Source organism: Sus scrofa, chromosome 16 (genome assembly GCF_000003025.6).
Source record: "Sus scrofa isolate TJ Tabasco breed Duroc chromosome 16, Sscrofa11.1, whole genome shotgun sequence".
Lineage (NCBI taxonomy): Eukaryota > Metazoa > Chordata > Mammalia > Artiodactyla > Suidae > Sus > Sus scrofa.
This window is the reverse complement of record NC_010458.4, coordinates 18,227,220-18,245,494: the sequence shown is the minus strand read 5'-3', so window position 1 is coordinate 18,245,494 and position 18,275 is coordinate 18,227,220. Positions and strand designations below refer to the sequence as shown.

General features: G+C 44.0%; 1 protein-coding gene across 1 annotated transcript in view; it reads right to left on the bottom strand.

The window, feature by feature from the left end:
• PDZD2 (PDZ domain containing 2) overlaps positions 1-18,275 on the bottom strand; it is a 415,428-nt gene that overhangs the window by 110,046 nt on the left and 287,107 nt on the right. The window contains 1 exon segment of the mRNA XM_021077090.1: positions 6,091-6,595. Coding sequence (XP_020932749.1) covers positions 6,091-6,595 — 505 coding nt within the window.

The following is an 18,275-nucleotide window of genomic DNA, read 5'->3' as shown; positions in this document are numbered from 1 at the left end:
CACACCGAAAGCCCTGAATTACCTCCGGTTCATCCTTACATTTCCTATTTCCCTAAACCACGAGCGAGATCTGAAGGCTCTATGTGCAAAACAGGTCCACATTCATATACTTCTGTTCCTCGTCCCTGGCAACCCCCCCTCCCCCCACCGTCAAAGCCATTGCAGCATCTTTAGCTTGGGTTATCCCAGTAGCCTCCAATCTGGTCTCCCTTTTTATGCTCTGCCTCTCACAAACCACTATTCTCTCTTTCATATCTAAGGAGAACTTAACAAACAAATGGACAAACATCAGTGTATACTCAGCTTAAACCTTCCACCGTTCCCCCACTAGACTGAGAAAAAGATCCATACGCTTTTCAATGGCGAACATGGAAGCTTTGTAATCTAGCCCCGTCCCCATCTCCCACGTCACCTCCCAGAACTTTCTCCAGCTGCATGCCTGGTTCCTTGCTGGAAACATTCTGCCACCAGATTTTGCACGGTGGCCCTTTCCTGACACTCAGTCTTCAGCTGAAACACGGCCTCTTTAATGCGGTCCTCGCTGACACCCAATATCAATTCGCCCTCCACTCACGTCGCTGCTGGGCCATCTTTCACATCAATGTTTTATTTCATTTACCACACCTGTGGTCAGCATCTAACCTTCTGATTTATTTGTTTATTTATTGCTTGGGCCCCATTATACATGATAAATGCCACTTACCAGTGGATGCTCCAGCAGTTAGTTAGACAGTGCACAGCACAGAACAGTGCCACATAAATATCACTGGATTAGCAAATCTTGAATGTTTATCCCCTAATCCTAAGGCCCTTCATGGAATCCAATATACAGCACAAATGAACCTTTCTACAGAAAAGAAACAAACTCATGGATGTGGAGAACGGACTTGTGGTTGTGGAGGGGGAGGTGGAGGGACGGGGGTGGACTGGGTTTGGGGTTAGTAGATGCAAACAATTGCATTTGGAGTGGATTAGCGATGAGATCCTGTTGTATTGCACAGGGAACTATAGCTAGTCACTTGGGATGGGATATGATGGAGGATAATATGAGAAAAAGTGTGTGTGTGTGTGTGTGTGTGTGAGATTGGGTCACATTTCTGTACGGTAGAAATTGACAGACCAATGTAAATCAACTATAATAGAAAAAATAAAAACCAAAAAAAAAAAAAAAAAAAAAAAAAAGAAAGAAAATGCCCTTCACAAGTCCCTGAGACTGACGTTAAGAAGTTGGGCCAGATGGGAGACGTGTGTTTGCCAATGTTCAGTGTGTGAACACGGATCCAGTTGTAGAGATGATTGAGTTCTGAAACAGACCCTGTCTAGACAGATGGCTTGGACCTTTGCTTCCTTTTACACTGGCTTAAAGGGCAAGGAGACTTTGTCAGCTTGTTGAGAAAAAGCCAAACCACGCACAATTGGACGCTTTGGAAGTCTGCACTGATGCTGGAGTGCTACCCTTTCCTATAAACCGCCAATTACGGTGTGAACTCACACATGCATCTCTTCACGAAGGCAGGCAGGGGGATTTATGTACCAAAACGGGGGTAGTACATTAGGGAAAGCTGCCTTGGCAGCATTTAAATGACCTCATCTTCTGCTGGAACCCAAAATAAAAATTGTACAACAGCATCTTTGCCCCAAATGTGTGAAGACACATCATCCAACTCGAATTTCACTGCAGTCAATGCTCTGGCTCCGGTTGCAGACCTATTCTGAGACCATTTGCTTTCCTTTCTTACTTTGAATGATCGGTAAGAAATGAAGAACCATGTGATCATAATGTCAGAGTTGAAACCCCTTAGTCATCAGCCCCAAATGCTCAGGTAAGAAAAACTCAGAGAAAGGACATGGTAGCCTGCAGGCCACAGAGCTGGGGATGGGAGAACCAGGGCTGGACCTCAGGGCCTCATCTCTCAGGCCTGGGGTTCTTGGTTGCCTTCAGGTGCAAGGGGCTGAGCTGGAATGCAAAGCCTTGGAGGCCAGAGTGAGTGGCCTTTGGGAAAAAAAAAAATTCAGAGTTTTGGTGGCCTAGCAGTTAAAGAGCCAGCATTGTCACTCCTGTGGTTCAGGTCACTACGGGGGCGTAGGTTCAACCCTAGCCTGGAATTTCTGCACACCTGGGGCGCAGTCAAAACAAAAAAAAGAAAGAAAAAAAAAAACCTAAGCCCAAATCAGGGAGGAAGATAGCAGCGAGAAACATGGGCAGAAATTTAAGCAGGAATCAGATGATGAAGGGCCTCACGCTCTACGTTGTGCCAAGGGTTCAGATAGTAGCCCAAGGGCAAAGTGGACTCATCCAAAAGGGTTTAAGCTGCAATGTGTGCGCATGCGTGTGTGGTAAGATTTGTTCTTTAGGAAAGTCCCTCTGGTTGCCGTGGGAACAGTGGATGATGGGATGAGAGCAAGAACAGCAAGACGTGTGGAGACTGCTGTGATCCACCACACAGGTGAGAAATGAAAGCAGCCTGGACCTGACCGAAAGCTGTAAGGGGGACAGAAAGTGGAATAGGCAGGGATCCCAAAGGGAGCTGGAGCTGTCAGGACCAGTGACTGACTGGATGTGGTGTTGGGGAGAGAGCAAGTGTCCCAGCTGACCCCAGGCCACCACTTGTCCCAGTCTGCCTGGGTGAAGGCATCTCCCAGGACATGGGATTGTCAGGGCAAAACCAGGGAAAAGTTCTGCACTAACCAGGACGAGGACTCCCGAGCTGAATCTCAGGTTTCTGCCCAGAGCAACTTTGTGGATGGTTGAGACCTGGGAGATTGGAGCAGGTGCAGCGGTGTGGGAAGGCGATGCAAAGAGTTTCAGGCATGACATGAAGTATCTACGCAGAGATCCTGTAGGCAGTTGTAGAAAGATGGAGAGCTCAAGAGAGAGGTGAAAGCAGATACAAACTTAGGGGACATTAGCACATAGGAAGGTGTAAGTTCACCTGTTCCTAGAGGAGGTCCATTCTCCCGCTGCCTTTGCGTGATGCAAACCCCAGGGACCACCAGGAGATGAACTTGATGTCAACCTCTTTCTGAGGCGCACACACTTCCCTGCACATTCAGGCCTGGGGCAGCCTTCCTGAAGTCCCTGCTGAACCACTGACACAGAAAGTCTGGAGAAGAGGTCCATTACTACACCGGGTAGATTTGGGCTGCTGGGGAAGACCACAAACAGACCCAAACACACACACGCCTGCCGTGAATAAACTCTCCTGACTGGCCAATGGCAGAATTCTTTCTTTCCTTTTTTTTTTTTTTTTCCAGTGTTAGGTGACTAAGTTTGGTTGTATTCATTTTTACCACGCAGCATCACAAAAATACACACTACATATGTCACCCTGGATGAGTAATCCTCTTTGCCAGACAGGGAGTGAGGAACTCTGAACTCATTTCTAGAAATGCTTATCTATGTCCTAGGAGATGGCTGTGCTTTAGCAGATAGGCCCCCAAACTTTTGTATTTTAAAAAATTAGTCTGGTTGCCTATGTATCATTGAGTGTTAATATTTTATAGAAATGAGCCGCTTTTGTAAAAGGAGATATTTGTTAAAAAGGAAATGTGTTTCCTATAGGTCTGTGAAAGGAGAACGGAATATAGAAACAAAGTCTGAGGATTTATTTTCCTCTAACTAATAACAGTCTGTGAAAGAGAAGAACCTGACAAACAAAAATGGTCTGAATTCTCATCATAAGCCTTGCCCGTGATTTATTAAGTCTTTGTAGATATATTAAATCATTAATAAAACAGAAACGGAACGACGCTGACATGTCTGGTCTCCCATTATTCAAATGGAATGGAATTTTCCCCCCGAGGCTTAAGAGGTAAATAGCTAATTTTTGTTTTTCTGGAAATTCCATTTTAGCACGACCTTGGGCTCATCCTGGAGTTAAATATAAACCTACTCAGCTCAGGAACCTAAGCAACCTTCCATGGAGGTCTGTTGGTCCCAGTTTGGTGCCAGTAGGATGCAGAGGAAAACGTAAAGATCTACTTCTTGGCAACCCTACTAATCCTGGGTAAATGCACCTAAAGATGATGCTTCTAGGGTTAAAAAAGGGTACTGAAGGTGGTCCCGCTGTGCTGCAGTAGGTTAAGGGTCTGATGTTTTCTCTGCGGCAGCTCGAGTTGCTGCTGCAGTGAAGGTTTGATCCCTGGCTCAGTACAGTGGGTTAAGGGGCACTGGTCGCAGCTGCAGCTCAGATACGATCCCTGGCCTAGGAGTTTCATATGCTGTGGGTGTGGCCAAAAAACAAATGGTACTGAAATATTCATGCCTGAGAAAGTATGTGGCCAATTCTGACTTTCTAAGACTACAAGTATAACCCCAGGTCAATCATCAGTCTATAGATTATAAGAACAGTTATGAAGAATGCAAATTCCAGATGGCAAGTCTCACCTTTCTATAGGCATGTAGCTGCAAAAAACAAAAACCAAAAAACCCTGAGGGAAGGGATCAATGTTTGGGGCTTTTTTCATCCTTTCATTTGTATCTTCTTGGACATCTGACCCTGACTGCAAAAACCAGGCAAAGGATTCTCTGGTATGTGTGGTCTTAAAATAATTTAATCCCAAAATTCAATTTTATGTTACTGCCTTTAATTAGGATGAGCAGAGGATGGTACTCAAAAGTTTGCTGTGGCATTTTCTCTTTTAATATCATTCCAAATTATTTCCACTGTTGTTTTAAGCTGAGTGAAAGTCTATTCTTTTGACTCAATGTAAGATTCAACCTCAAACTGTTGATACCTTAAACCCTCAAAACTATTAAGGGAACCCAATAATACCCAACTTATTTTTTTCCACTTTAGGCTTTTTGCAGTTTCACAGTCTAATCATTAGAGGAAAAAAAAAAATCCTATCAAGATATAGATATATCATTGGTAAGAAACACAATATTTTTATTGCCCTGAATTTTGGGGAGGAGTGTACATTATAATCTTTTTACTGCCTTTAGTCCCCTTTTTTTTGGGGGGGGAGCATAAAATTCGTAGAAAGTCATGATAGAAACATTAATTTTTCCTTCTGATTTGTTTGTACAATTCCATCTACAAATATACCTTGTCTGTGTAAGGCTTTATGAAGATCATCCAGCTCCTCAAATGAAGGAACATTAAGAGGAGAGTTGTTTCAATTCTTCTCAACTCATTATACAGATTGGCTACAGTTGTAGAAATATGCACGAAATAACCTTACGAGGAATTACATTCACTGCTAGGGCACCACTTCCCAGGATGCAAAGCTGAACTCGATACTCCCTCTGTGACCATTTTCCATCTTTCCAACTTTCTCTTTCATCCTCAGAGGGTATCCCAAGTCAGAGAAGAAACCAATCAGGAACTACCTAGGAAACTACTGCTCTGTTAGGAACCCAGAGGAATAGCTGGCCAAGAGGATTCTTGGAACGAGCCCGCCGACCCCAAAGAAATGTAACTTAACAAGAGAGTGTTGGTGATAATGGGGGAGACAACTGGAGGCTCAAAGTGTGCCTATTACCATTCAGAAGAGACCACATCTGCTTTGCCTTTAGGGAAGACCAGCTCTGACCATCACAGCTGGATATCATAGTATCGGAGATTTCTGTGAAGTTTCCAAACTTCACTGGAATTCAGCAATAAAATAACATGATCTCATGAAAATGTCACTGGTTCTGAAGTGTTAAAAATAAAAGCAGATGCTTCCCTGCAGGTTGGACATCCTTCCTGCGTAATACCAAGGCTTGGATATTTATGCCTTCAGCGGCCACCAGGAATTCTTGGCCTTGTAGTGGCAATTCCACTGGTGACAGCAGTGATAAATAATGATGTAGTTGAATTACTTTATCTGGGCTTCATATGACTCAAATTATACCACAGAAGGCTTGAATTTTCCACTTAGGATCACATGACTACCTCTTTATTTAAGTGGGATAAAATGACTTGGATTTTTTTTTTTTTTTTTTTTTTTTGCTTGTTATTGTTAGTGTCCTCTGATCATTTATCTCAATAAATCTTTTGGCTTCTAAACACAAGGCCACCTTAGATGTATTTTCTAAACCTTAAACGCACCTTCAAACAACCTTCCGTTTAAAATTCAGTTGTGTACAATCAAAGCAAAGCTTACCTTTGCCAGACAGTTGCTGGACTGGAAGTCCGTTTTCCCAGATTTTGAGAAGCGGCGTTTGTCACTGCTTGTGGCCAGAGGAGCATCTATCCTTGGAATTTGAGGCTCTGTCCCTCTGTCCAATTCCGACCTGTCCAGGTGGGATCCTGCCACCTCCTTGAGCGAATCTGGGCCATTTTCTAGCTCCGAAGCAGCATGACCGTTTCCCAATTCAGGGTCAAGACCATTGCCCAGCTCAGAGATGGGGTCATTGTCCAACTCACCGCCAGGACTGCTCTTGGAATCTTCGGAGGCTTTGTTGGGGGAAGGCCTGGCGATGACCCCAAACTTTCTTGCTCTTTTTCCCTTTTTCACAGTTCGGTCCCCCAGCTCCAAGGTAGGTGTCTCTCCGGGTTCAGAGCTGTTGCTGCTGTTGCCGTTATAAGGAGAATGCACCTTATGCTTGAAGCGCCGCAGCATGATCAGGTAGATGAAGCCGCCATTCCAGCACTGCTCAGCCAGGTAACTGCAACAGACACAGAGGGGCTGCTTAAAGCCCTCAGAACATCCTTTGAGAGCAATGCCGTGACCTGACGCACTTGGTGGCCCACACAGGACCCATGTGACAAAAAGCTTGGCCACATAACTGAAGAACTAAGCTTCTCAAAGAGGCTCACCCCTCCATTCTTGAAATCTATTTAATTGCTGAGGCTAAAAATAACCCCCCAAACAAACCACAAACCCACCGTGAACTGGAAATTACGCATGAAAGTACTCTACAGTCGATGGTCAGAGCCAATCCTATTATTCAAAAAATTGATTCTCCATTGCCTCAACAACTTGTTGCATCAGAATCATGCTAGTCTCCTATTTACGTAGTTCTGATGTGATAACACCAAGAGTCCCTGGGGTAGATGGATAAAATAGATCACGGGAAATGTCAAGTTCTGCTGTTAGGATCAAAATATCAACTGCACAATGCAAACGATTATATATACACTGGATAAACAAGAAGGTCCTACTTTTGTTTAGGGAACTATACTCAATATCCTATGATTAACCATAACGGAAGAGAATACGAGAAAGAATACGTCTAGCAGAAGTACCGTGCTATATAGCACAAATTAACACAACATTGTAAAACAACTACACTTGACTAAAATAATTTTTTTTTTTGTCTTTTTAGGGCAACACCTGCGGCACATGGACGTTCCCAGGCTAGGGGTCCAATAGGAGCTGTAACTGCTGGCCTACGCTACAGCCACTGCCAACTCTGGATCCAAGCTGAGTCTGCAGCCTATACCACAGCTCACGGCAACGCCAGATCCTTAACCCACTGAGCGAGGCCAGGGATCAAACCCTCATCCTCATGGATGCTATCTGGGTTGGTTAACTGTTGAGCCACAACAGGAACTCCCTAAAATAAATTAAAAAAAAAAAAACTAAAAACAAAAAACCATAGATTGGGAAGAGCCAACGGTGGAGGAGGAGTCAACTGGGAGTTCCCTGATAGCTCAGTGGTTAAGGATCCAGCATTGTCCCTGGTGTGGTATGGGTTTGACCCCTGGCCCAAGAGCTTCCACATGCTGGGGGCGCAGCGAAAACAAACAAACAAACAAACAAACAAAAAGAAACTCAACTGCATGAGAGGAACCTTGGCCTCGCAGTAGAATGCAGAAAGATCCTAAGTGCAGGGGGCGGGGGGGGGGAGTGGAGGGGGTGAGCTGGGCTAAGAGGTAGCTGATGTAAAGAAGCACGGGCAAGTGTGTATGCAGCATTAAATGAGGATCGGGTGTGTGTCTTGGTAATGGTTCTAGGGTGTGCCTTACACACGGGAAGTGCTATGAAGAGGAAGTCTGACAAGGTGGAAAACACGCAGACAGAAGGAGACCAGGACGAAGAGGGCTGCTGGAAACCGTGGCAACCAGGAACAGGGGGAGGAAGGGGGGACTTTAGCTTGAGGGAGACAAAGGGCAGGCTTGGTCGTTTTTACATGTATCTGAGGAGGACAGCCAAACACTCAGAAGCAGGAAATCACGTAAATGAGATAGGGCACATGAAGCCTGACACAATGACTCCTCCAGATCTGAAAGAATAACAATAGAACATCAAATGGGATGAGTAATTAGCAGTGTCCAGGACCAGAGCATTAAAGTTTTAGCAAAGAAAACACTTGCTCAAAGTCAGGAAGCTAGGCTGGGCTGGCCCCGCCACTTGTGCCACCCAAGATAAGGATGCACGAACCCCAGATGAACCCAGGGAAATGCCTTCACCACCGGAATCTTGCCGCATTCTACACATCACTGGCTTCCAAGGCAAAAACGTCAAGGACCAAACCCTTAATGAGTCAGATCTGCTTCCCATCCTCATGTGCCCAGAAAGAGAAGGCCTGGGGAGATGTCACCTTCATCTTCAATAAGTGGAAAACAGCTTTTCCAAAGTCCACCAAACTAGCTCTGTCTCTTCAGGCCTAAAAATCAGACCTGAAAGCTGGGGCAGTCAGTACGTGGGAGGAGGCGAAGGAAAATGTACGAAGTTCTTGGCCAAAGACATGTATTTCCCATACCTAATGGTCAGGATAATGCAATGGCAATGATTGTCTCACTGAAGAAGAGAACGATTCTGAACATTTGCCTCACAGTAAAGTGAACAAGAGAGAAGGGTTCTCAAACAACAACCAAAGCTAGTAAAAACTTTCTTTGCTCTTGGGCTATGAACCATGGTAATGAACTTACATGTAATAACCGGGTAGATAAAAGATACTGTACAGACCTCAGGTTGTTCTGTGAAATAGTGAGATGGAGAGGCATGAAGACCTTTCTAGAGTTTGGACCATGAAAATTTGTCCTGGTTCCCAGCACCAGTTTTCTATAATGTGTATTTATTTATTTTGTCTTTTTAGGGCAGCACATGCAGTATATGGAGATTCCTAGGCTAGGGGTCAAACTGGAGCTGTAGCCAGTGGCCACACCACAGTCACAGCCATAGCCACGCCAGATCCGAGCCGCGCCTGCAACCTACACCACGGTTCACGGCAACACCGGATCCTTAACTCACTGAGGAAGGCCAGGGATGGAACCTGTGTCCTCATGGGTACTAATCAGAGTCGTTTCTGCTGAGCCATGACAGGAATGCCTCCATAATGTTTAGATTTCACTTTTTGAATTGTGTAATTTTCTTCACACTGGATCAACTCTTTATTTATTTATTTTTTCGGCCGCACCTTCCAGCATGCGGAAATTCCAAGGGCCAGGGATCAAATTCTTGACACAGCTTCAGAGCCACAGCAGTGACAAAGCAGTGACAATGCCAGGTCCTTAACCCCCTGAACCACAGGGACTCCTTGGATAAACTCTTTTGAAGGTATAAAACCATAAGAGTAATTAGCCAGGTTGTAAGGGTTTCCTTTGAGCAAACCACTACTATTAATCCAACATATATGCTCAGATGTTATGAAAAATAGGAGAGGGTAGTAAAAACAGGACCAGGTTGAAAGTTAGATACTCAAGTTCTCATACATCTTTGGCCCAACCATGTAAAACAATGTAATTATACCAAATTTTCAATGACTGATAAACGGATAGACAAAATACAGCATATCCATATCATGGAATTCTATCTGATTTTACAATGTGGGTAAAGCTTGAAGCGTTATGCTCAATGAAGGATGCCAGACCACAAAAGGCCATCTCGGAGTTCCCCTCGTGGCTCAGTGGTTAACAAATCCGACTAGGAATTTGTCAGGAGGTTGTGGGTTCGATCCCTGGCCTTGCCCAGTGGGTTGGGGATCTGGCGTTGCCGTGAGCTGTGGTGTGGGTTGCAGACACGGTTTGGATCTGGTGTTGCTGTGGCTCTGGCGTAGGCCAGCAGCTACAGCTCCGATTGGAAACTCCTGTTGGGTGCGGCCCAACAAAAAGATAAAAAGGGGGGGCATCTAGCATTCCATTATAAGACACTTCCAGAACTGGCAGATCCATTGAGAGAGAAGATAGATTAGTAGTTCACAGGAACTGAGGGTGGTGCAAGGGAGAGAAGAATTAAGAAAAATCCCTAATAGATTTTCATAGGGTGTGATGTTTTAAAACTAGATAGTGGTGATGGTTGCTCAACATGGTGAATATACCCACTAAACTGTACATTAAAAAAAATTTTTTTTTTAATTCCTGTTGTGGGTCAGCGGGTTAAGAACCCAACTAATATCCAAGAGGATGCGGGTTAGATCTCTGACCTCGATCGGAGGGTTAGGGACCCGGCATTGCCTTGAGCTGTGCTGTATGTAGGTTGCAGATGCAGCTCAGATCTGGTGTTGCTGTGGTGTAGGCCAGCATGTGCAGCTCCAACTCAACCCTTAGCCTGGGAACTTCCATGTGCTGCAGGTGTGCACCTAAAAAGAAAAAAAAATTTGTATGGCTGCACCTGTGGCATATGGAAGTTCCTGGGCCAGGCATTAAATCCCAGTAGCTTTGACCTGCATTGCAGCCTCAGCAACCCGGGATCCTTTAACCTACTGCGCCAGGAAGGGGATCAAACTTGCACCTCTGCCACCAACAGAGCCGCTACAGTCAGGTTCTTAACACACTGTGCCACAGTGGGAACTCCTGGACTTCCCGTGTGGTTCACAACTACTTGGCATTGCTTCTATACCGTGGGAACTCCTAAACTGTACACTTTAAAATGGTGAATTTTATGTTACGTGAATTATGTCTCAATTTTTTATAAACAATAGCAAATGTATTAATACTGGCCAAGTTTTGAGTTTATTCTTTTTTTTTGGCCATGCCTGTTGCATGTGGAATTTCCCAGGCCAGAGATCAAACTTGAGCCACAGCAGAAACGAGGCCGAATCCTTAACCAGCAGGTCACAGAGAACTCCTTGAGTTTACCCTCCTTAAGAACGCTCCTTAAGAATGCTTTTTACAGAAGAAGAAATTGAGGCTCAGAAATATTAACACAAAGGGAGTTCCCGTTGTGGCTCAGTGCTAATGAATTCGACTGTGGGTATCCACACGGCACAGGTTTCATTCCTGGCTTCGGTCAGTGGGTTAAGGATCCAGCATTGCCATGAGCTGCAGAACTAGTTCACAGATGCGGCTCAGATCTGGTGTTGCTGTGGCTGTGGCATAGGCTGGCAGCTACAGCTCCGATTTGACTCCTAGCCTGGGAACTTCCATATGCTGTGGGTGCAGCCCTAAAAAAAAAAAAAAAAAAAAAAAAAAGAAATATTAACTAACTTGCCCAAGTTCACAGCTGCCAGAGACCCAGGTTGGTCTGCTTCCCAACCCTATGTTCTCTGCAATTCTGCTTCTTAAATCCTTATTGTCCCTGTTCTTCAGTTTCCTCTTCTGCAAAGTGAAGGTGTTAAAATGGACCATCTCTAGGTTGCTTTCACATTCTAATTGTGAATGCTAACTTCCCGGGAAAAGTGCTAGGGATAGAGGAACAAGCCATCCCAGTGCCAAGGATAAAGCATAAACCTGGAAAAACAGAAACAGTTTTTTTATGTCCAAGTTATCCTAGGACTCCAGGACATTGACCATTAACCTGAAAAAGATTTTACTTGAAGAGATAATTCCTTTAAAATTGCTTTGGGGACTTTAACTTTTGTATTAACCCTCTGAACACCATGATGGATTGTCTGCAGAGACCTTCTTTTCAGGACCAGAAAGGCTGGTCCATCGATTTGGAATACAAGAATCTGAATATCTTTCTCATGTTTACTCTCATGGATGCGCCAAGAACCTGGAGAGTTGCCAAGACTGACAGTATTTTATTCCTTCTGCAGGAGCCACACTCAGCAAAACTACAAAGTAGGAGGAGTTTATCCTTTGTCTGGAACCCTCTCCCTGTCCTTTCCTGGCTTCCTAGCAATAAACGAGGTCCTGATGCCTTCAGGGGACTGTATGACAGGTTACTTTAGTCCTTCCTGGACACCGCATTTTCTAAGGTCGCCCCAAAGGCAAAGTATAATTAATGAATTACGGACACTGGAGCAAGTTGGTGAAAAAGAGACTTTCAGACAGCAGGTAATTTTCTTTCAGATCTTCAAATCCCTTTAAATGTAAGGCTGTCACATGCCCTCTCCAGCTGTATTTAAATGACTTGCCTAACTTCCCTAGCACCTGCCTGGCTGATTCACACTTCAAATCTCCTTTTCTGTTCAGTAGGATTCTTAGCCACTATTAGACTCTTTATTTGATTTTATTTTTTGTATAGAACAGTTTTTATTTTTTCCTTTATAGCTGGTTTACTGTGTTCCATCAAATTTTTTTTTAATCTCTTTAGGGCCCCACCCATGGCATATGGAGGTTCCCAGGCTAGGGGTCCAATTGGAGCTTTAGCTGCCAGCCTACACCACAGCCACAGCAACGCAGGAACTGAGCCCCATCTTTGACCTACACCACAGCTCATGGCAATGCCAGATCCTTAACCCACTGAGCAAGGCCAGGGATCAAACCTGAAACATCATGCTTCCTAGTCGGATTCATTTCCGGTGCTCCACGATGGGAGCGCCTCAATTTCCTACTGTTCAGCAAGGCCACACAGTCACACAGACTCTTTAAACTTCACTATCAGTGTCAGGGAAACCTGAAATGAAATACGATGGTGTGACTTAGAAAAACAGGTCTCGTCTTTATTAACCACAGGTAAAATTAGCCTTTTAGAAGCTTCTCTACCGTATGATTATTTTTCTGGTTTCTGGAAAAGATGTGAAACTGTCCTCTGCTATGTAAAGTTATTAATTCAATTAAAATTTCTTTGATGTTGACCACCCTAGGCTGGCTGTAAGATAAACGAGAAAAGGCCACCATGCTCAGCCGTGAAGTTGCGAACTCTTTCCCCGGGAACGTGTCCCAGTTCTTCATTTCACTTGGCCTTTGCAAGTTTCTTTTCTGACTAGTTCCCTTCCTCGCCCTTTCTCTCCAAAAGGGCTTTATCCAAAGGAAAGTTTGAGCACCTCCTCTGTTCACTGATGCTTTGTCACAATTCTGAAGCCTGGGCTCTGCAGGGGTGGGAGCCTGGGAAGGGGTCGGCAGGTAAGATTAGATACTTGGAAGAGCTGAAGGGATAAAGCTGCGTGGAGCTTGAAGAACAAAGAGGCCAGGAGGCCAGGAGATCAGAGCGGGGTAAAGGCAGGAGAGATGCCAGAAGGGCAAAGACCATCATTATTTACTCATGCTCTGATCCTATCATGAGAGGGCTGGAGGCAGCCGTACGATTTTGATATTCTGGACTATTTTGCCAAAGCCCTTGCAAGGAGCCATCTTCAGGTGCCTCTGAAAATCATCTTAGGCCTCCAGCCATCAATCACTGATGCCTGGGACATGGTATGAACCCACAGAGGGTGCTGCTGGGCTGAATCACAGGTGCGTGCGCACACGTGTGCGTGCGTGCGTGCGTGCGCGCGCGTGCGTGTGTGTGTGTGTGTGTGTGTAATCTCAGAGGAACATGGATTGCCACCTCTGGGCCCTGGCCTGTACTAGAGTGGCTTGTGTAACTCAGAGAATACATCAAAGAATTTTGGAACTCAGACTTCTCACCAAGGCAGATAGTCTTACTTCATCTGAGTACATCAGCTCCCTGGTTGAGACAGCAGGAGACTAAACCCTGACCGCAAGAAGATGTTAATAGACAAGGTACTACATCCAGGTCTCAGTTATTCAAGAACGGGATGAGCTGCTATTAGCCACCCTAACACCCAGGACAGAAGCCACTATTCCTGTCTATGATATCCTCTCACCTAAGAAATAACGAGAGGCAGAAAAGCTGCTTGGGGTCCTTTGAATTAGCTGCTAAGCCTAATGAATCCAGACGGCTGTCTGAGGTTATAAATCTGTTAGTTCCCAGAGAACGATGGGCTGGGAGGAAGTGTTCAATATATACAGAATAATTTCCCAGGAAGTCTTGGCTGGGAAATAGAGGCAGGCAGGTTTGGACAGCTCCGCACGAGGGGCTGGGAAGATGATAAACATTTCCTGAGTCATTCAGGAACCAGGCTCCCCTAGGGAAGTCTCTCTTGGGAGTTGCCTCCCTGCTACCCTGAATTTGGGGCTCAGTTCTCCCAGATCCCAAAACCTTTCCTACAAAGATCCAAACTTTCTTTGGGGGACTCTGAAGGCAGAAGCTGGGGGATGAATATCATACTAAGAGTGTCCTGTATCCTCGGTGTGCTTCGAAAGCCTCTGCTGAAGATACGTCAATCTGCTTCTTTGCTAGTTCAGAGAGGGGGAGGAGTTCCTGTTGTGGCACAGTGGTTAACGAATCCAACTAGGAACTATGAGGTTGCAGGTTCGATCCCTGGCCTCGTCAGTGGGTTAAGGATCTGGCATTGCTGGGAGCTGTGGTGTAGGTCACAGACGCAGCTCAAATCTGGCATTGCTGTGGCTGTGTGTAGGCCAGCAGCTATAGCTCCGATTAGACCTCTAGCCTGGGAACCTCCATATGCCGTGGGTATGGCCCTAAAAAAAAAAAAAAAAAAAAAAAGACAAAAAAAAAAAAAAAAACCCAGCAAAAACCCAACATAAAACAGAGAGGGGGAAAGTTAGCTTCTGAGAGAAGATGGGGCTTAGGCACCAGAGAGGATGTGAAAATAGATCAGGCGCTAAGCTCTGTGTAGACATCAATAGGACACTGTATTCCAACTGCTGGATGTGGGAGGTCACCAAGCCAGTTTTTACTACTTCTTATTCCTCTGTTCAGCACAAATGGCTGAACGCTCAGTAGCTCTCCCCTCTGCTTCCTTAGGTGGAGCCCAGAGCAGAGTATGAATAAATGAATATATTCTCTTCATTATAAAACGTATATTTCAAAGTTCCCGTTGTGACTCAGTGGTAATGAACCTGACTAGTATCCATGAGGATGTGGGTTCAATCCCTGGCCTTGCTCAGGGGGTTAAGGATCTGGTGTTGTCATGAACTGAGGTATAGGTCACAGATGCGGCTCAGATCTGGTATTGCTGTGGCTGTGGTATAGGCCAACAGCTGCAGCTTTGATTCGACCTCTAGCCTGGGAACTTCCATATGCTGCATATTTGGCCCTAAAAAGCAAGGAAAAAAATGTATTTGTTATTTTTTTAATCATAAAATTTGGATTGGGAAACACAGGCTCAGAGTGAAGAATCTGGGTAAATATTTATTTGTAAAAAATTTGTTTCCAATCTATGATACAATATTAGCCATTCAAACCCAAACCAAATTCTCAGCTACTCAAACTTGTAACCACCACACAGTGTAGCAATGAAATTTAAATTGTATGTGCCTATATGCCAGGACAGAGGTCCACATTGCCTTGGGGGAACTAGAGTATGGGGAAGTGGTGAAAGTAGCTGGCTACTACTATTTCTATAAATAATAAACTGTCTTCCTCTCTGATACTAGAGTCTCCTGTCTTCTGCCAGCAGGCTAACGTATTAGCTTACTAATAGGGTAAAATAGGAGTTTTTGCTATGTAGCAGAATAATACACAGAATAGCTCAGTTTATAATCGATATTGATCCCCAACATCAAACTTATCAAAGGAACTCAATGACATATTATTCTTCACACCAGCGACTAAGAAATAAAAATCAATATGCATCTTAACATCAAAACAATATTGAAAATAAACCTTTAAGACAGAAGCCAAGATATGGAAACAACCTAAATGTCCATCGACATCTGAATGAATTAAGAAGATGTGGTACATGGAGTTCCCGTTGTGGCTCAGTGGTTAACGAATCTGACTAGGAACCATGAGGTTGAGGGTTTGATTCCTGGCCTTGCTCAGTGGGTTAAGGATCCAGCATTGCCGTGAGCTGTGGTGTAGGTTGCAGATGCGGCTCAGATCCTGCATTGCTGTGGCTCTGACATAGGCCGGTGGCTACAGCTCCAACTAGACCCCTAGCCTGGGAACCTCCATATGCCTCAGGAGCGGCCCTAGAAAAGGCAAAAAGACAAAAAAAAAAAAAAAAAAAAAAAAAAAAGAAGATGTAGTACATACACACGACGGAATTCTACTCAGCCATAAAAAAGAACAAAATAATGCCATTTGCAGCAACATGGATGGAACCAGAGACACTCATACTAAATGAAGTCAGGAGGAGAGAGACAAATACCATATGATATCGCTTACATCTGGAATTTAACATATGGCACAAATGAACCTATCTACAGAAAAGAAACAAACTCAAGGACATGGAGAATAGACTTGTCTTTGCCAAGAGGGAGGGGGAAGGAGTGGGAGGGACTGCGAATTTGAGGTCAGTACATGCAAACTCTTGCGTTTGGAGTGGATAAGCACTAAAGATCCTGCTGAATAGCATAGGGAACTATATCTGATTACTTGTGATGGAACATGATGGAAGATAATGTGAAAAAAAGAATACATATATGTATAATTGGGTTACTTTGCTGTATAGCAGAAATGGACAGAACATTGTAAATCAACTATAATAAAAGAAGTTTTGTTTTTTTTTTTTAAAGAAAATAAACCTTTAAGGCAGAATCAAACAGAGATGAAATTATACTAAGAGGAGGAATAAAGAGAGTGGGTGTTCTGGCTTCCACTTCCACAAATACGGATAAAATTCAGTGTCCCAGCCTCGGAGGCAGCAGCTATATGTTGGTGTCCATCGGCATGAGGTATACAGGATTCTGCCTTTGCCCTGCTTAAATCCTATCTCCTATAATATCTATTCTGTGCTGAAGCAGAGAGGTTCTCCTTCTGCTTCCTATGAAGATCCTCTGGATGTAAAGGGATGTGGGTGGGGGGAGCTACTGCAGAAAAACACTGAATAAAAAGCAGCAAAATCACAGGCCCAGTGAAAAAATGATTTTGATTTCTGTGTAACAAGGTATCATTGATTTCACGTTGATCTTAAAAATTCACATCTCAAACTAACAAGATCCATTTAAATTCCCCAGCCTCACAGCAAAGTATCTCTACCCCAGGGACGCACTCCACATTTTCAACTCCAATACGGCTTTGACAAGAAGGAACTAGAAGTGTGGCCTTGCTATCATGTCGCAATGAGTTTATATAAAGTTTCCATTTTCCTCCAAGGTTTTCTTGGTCCTCATTTATGCATGAATCAATAAACACTTTTTTTTTAAAGGACCCATACACCTTTGGGAAATAGGAATTCAAAAGCTAAATTAAGTGGAAATGCCTGATCAACAATAAGCACTGACCTTATAAAACATACTGCCCCTCAAAAGAGAACCAACCTCTAGGCTTCTATTTGCAAATGACTGCATTTCTTTATTAAATTACTGTGAGTGAATCAGGGTTTCTTATGAGGGTTACTGTGAGTGAATCAGGGTTTCTCAACCTGCAGCCCATACAGAATCAAGTTAGACCTCCAGCCACACAGTTCTGCTAACCCATCCGGATGATGTTGGTCACATTTTCCCTGAGGGGGCAGAGGGAGTGCAGGTCAAGTTCAACTTTGCTGTACATGAATGAGTCAATGTCATCTCTCTAGGGGAACTGATGAGCTCAAACAGGGCACATGGGAACTCCTTTCACTTTTTTTCCCCCTCATGACCTAACACTTTTTTTTCCTGCTTATAGAATTACCACTTGCTCATTACAAATTCATTCACTTACTCAACAAATAGTTATTGAATACCTACTATACACTAGGCACTGTTTTAGGCATTTGGGGTTCAGCAATGAACAAAATGATGCCCAGTTTTGTGGAGCTCACAGTTTAGCAGGGGGAGAAGACAATAAGCCACAGACCTATCAAAATAAGCATCCAAATAAACAGTATGTTAGGTGAGATGTGCTCTGAAAAGTGGAAAACACTGAATAGGATAAAGAGGACGGAGTATGCCAGGAGCTGGAAGAGTCGGATTGAAATCTTAAATACAAAAGTGGGTATAGAGGGAATATATCTTAACCTAATAAAAGCCATTTATGACAGACCCATAGCAAATATAATACTCAATGGAGAAAAGCTGAAAGCCTTCCCACTAAAATCTGGAACAAGACAGGAATGCCCACTCTCACCACTGCTATTCAACATAGTATTGGAAGTCCTAGCCACAGAAATTAGACAAACAAAAGAAATAAAAGGCATCCAAATAGGAAGAGAACAGGTAAAATTGTCACTGTATGCAGATGACATGATATTATATATAGAAAACCCAGAGGACTCAACCCAAAACTACTTGAACCGATTAATAAATTCAGCAAAGTAGCAAGATATAAGATTAACATTCAGAAAT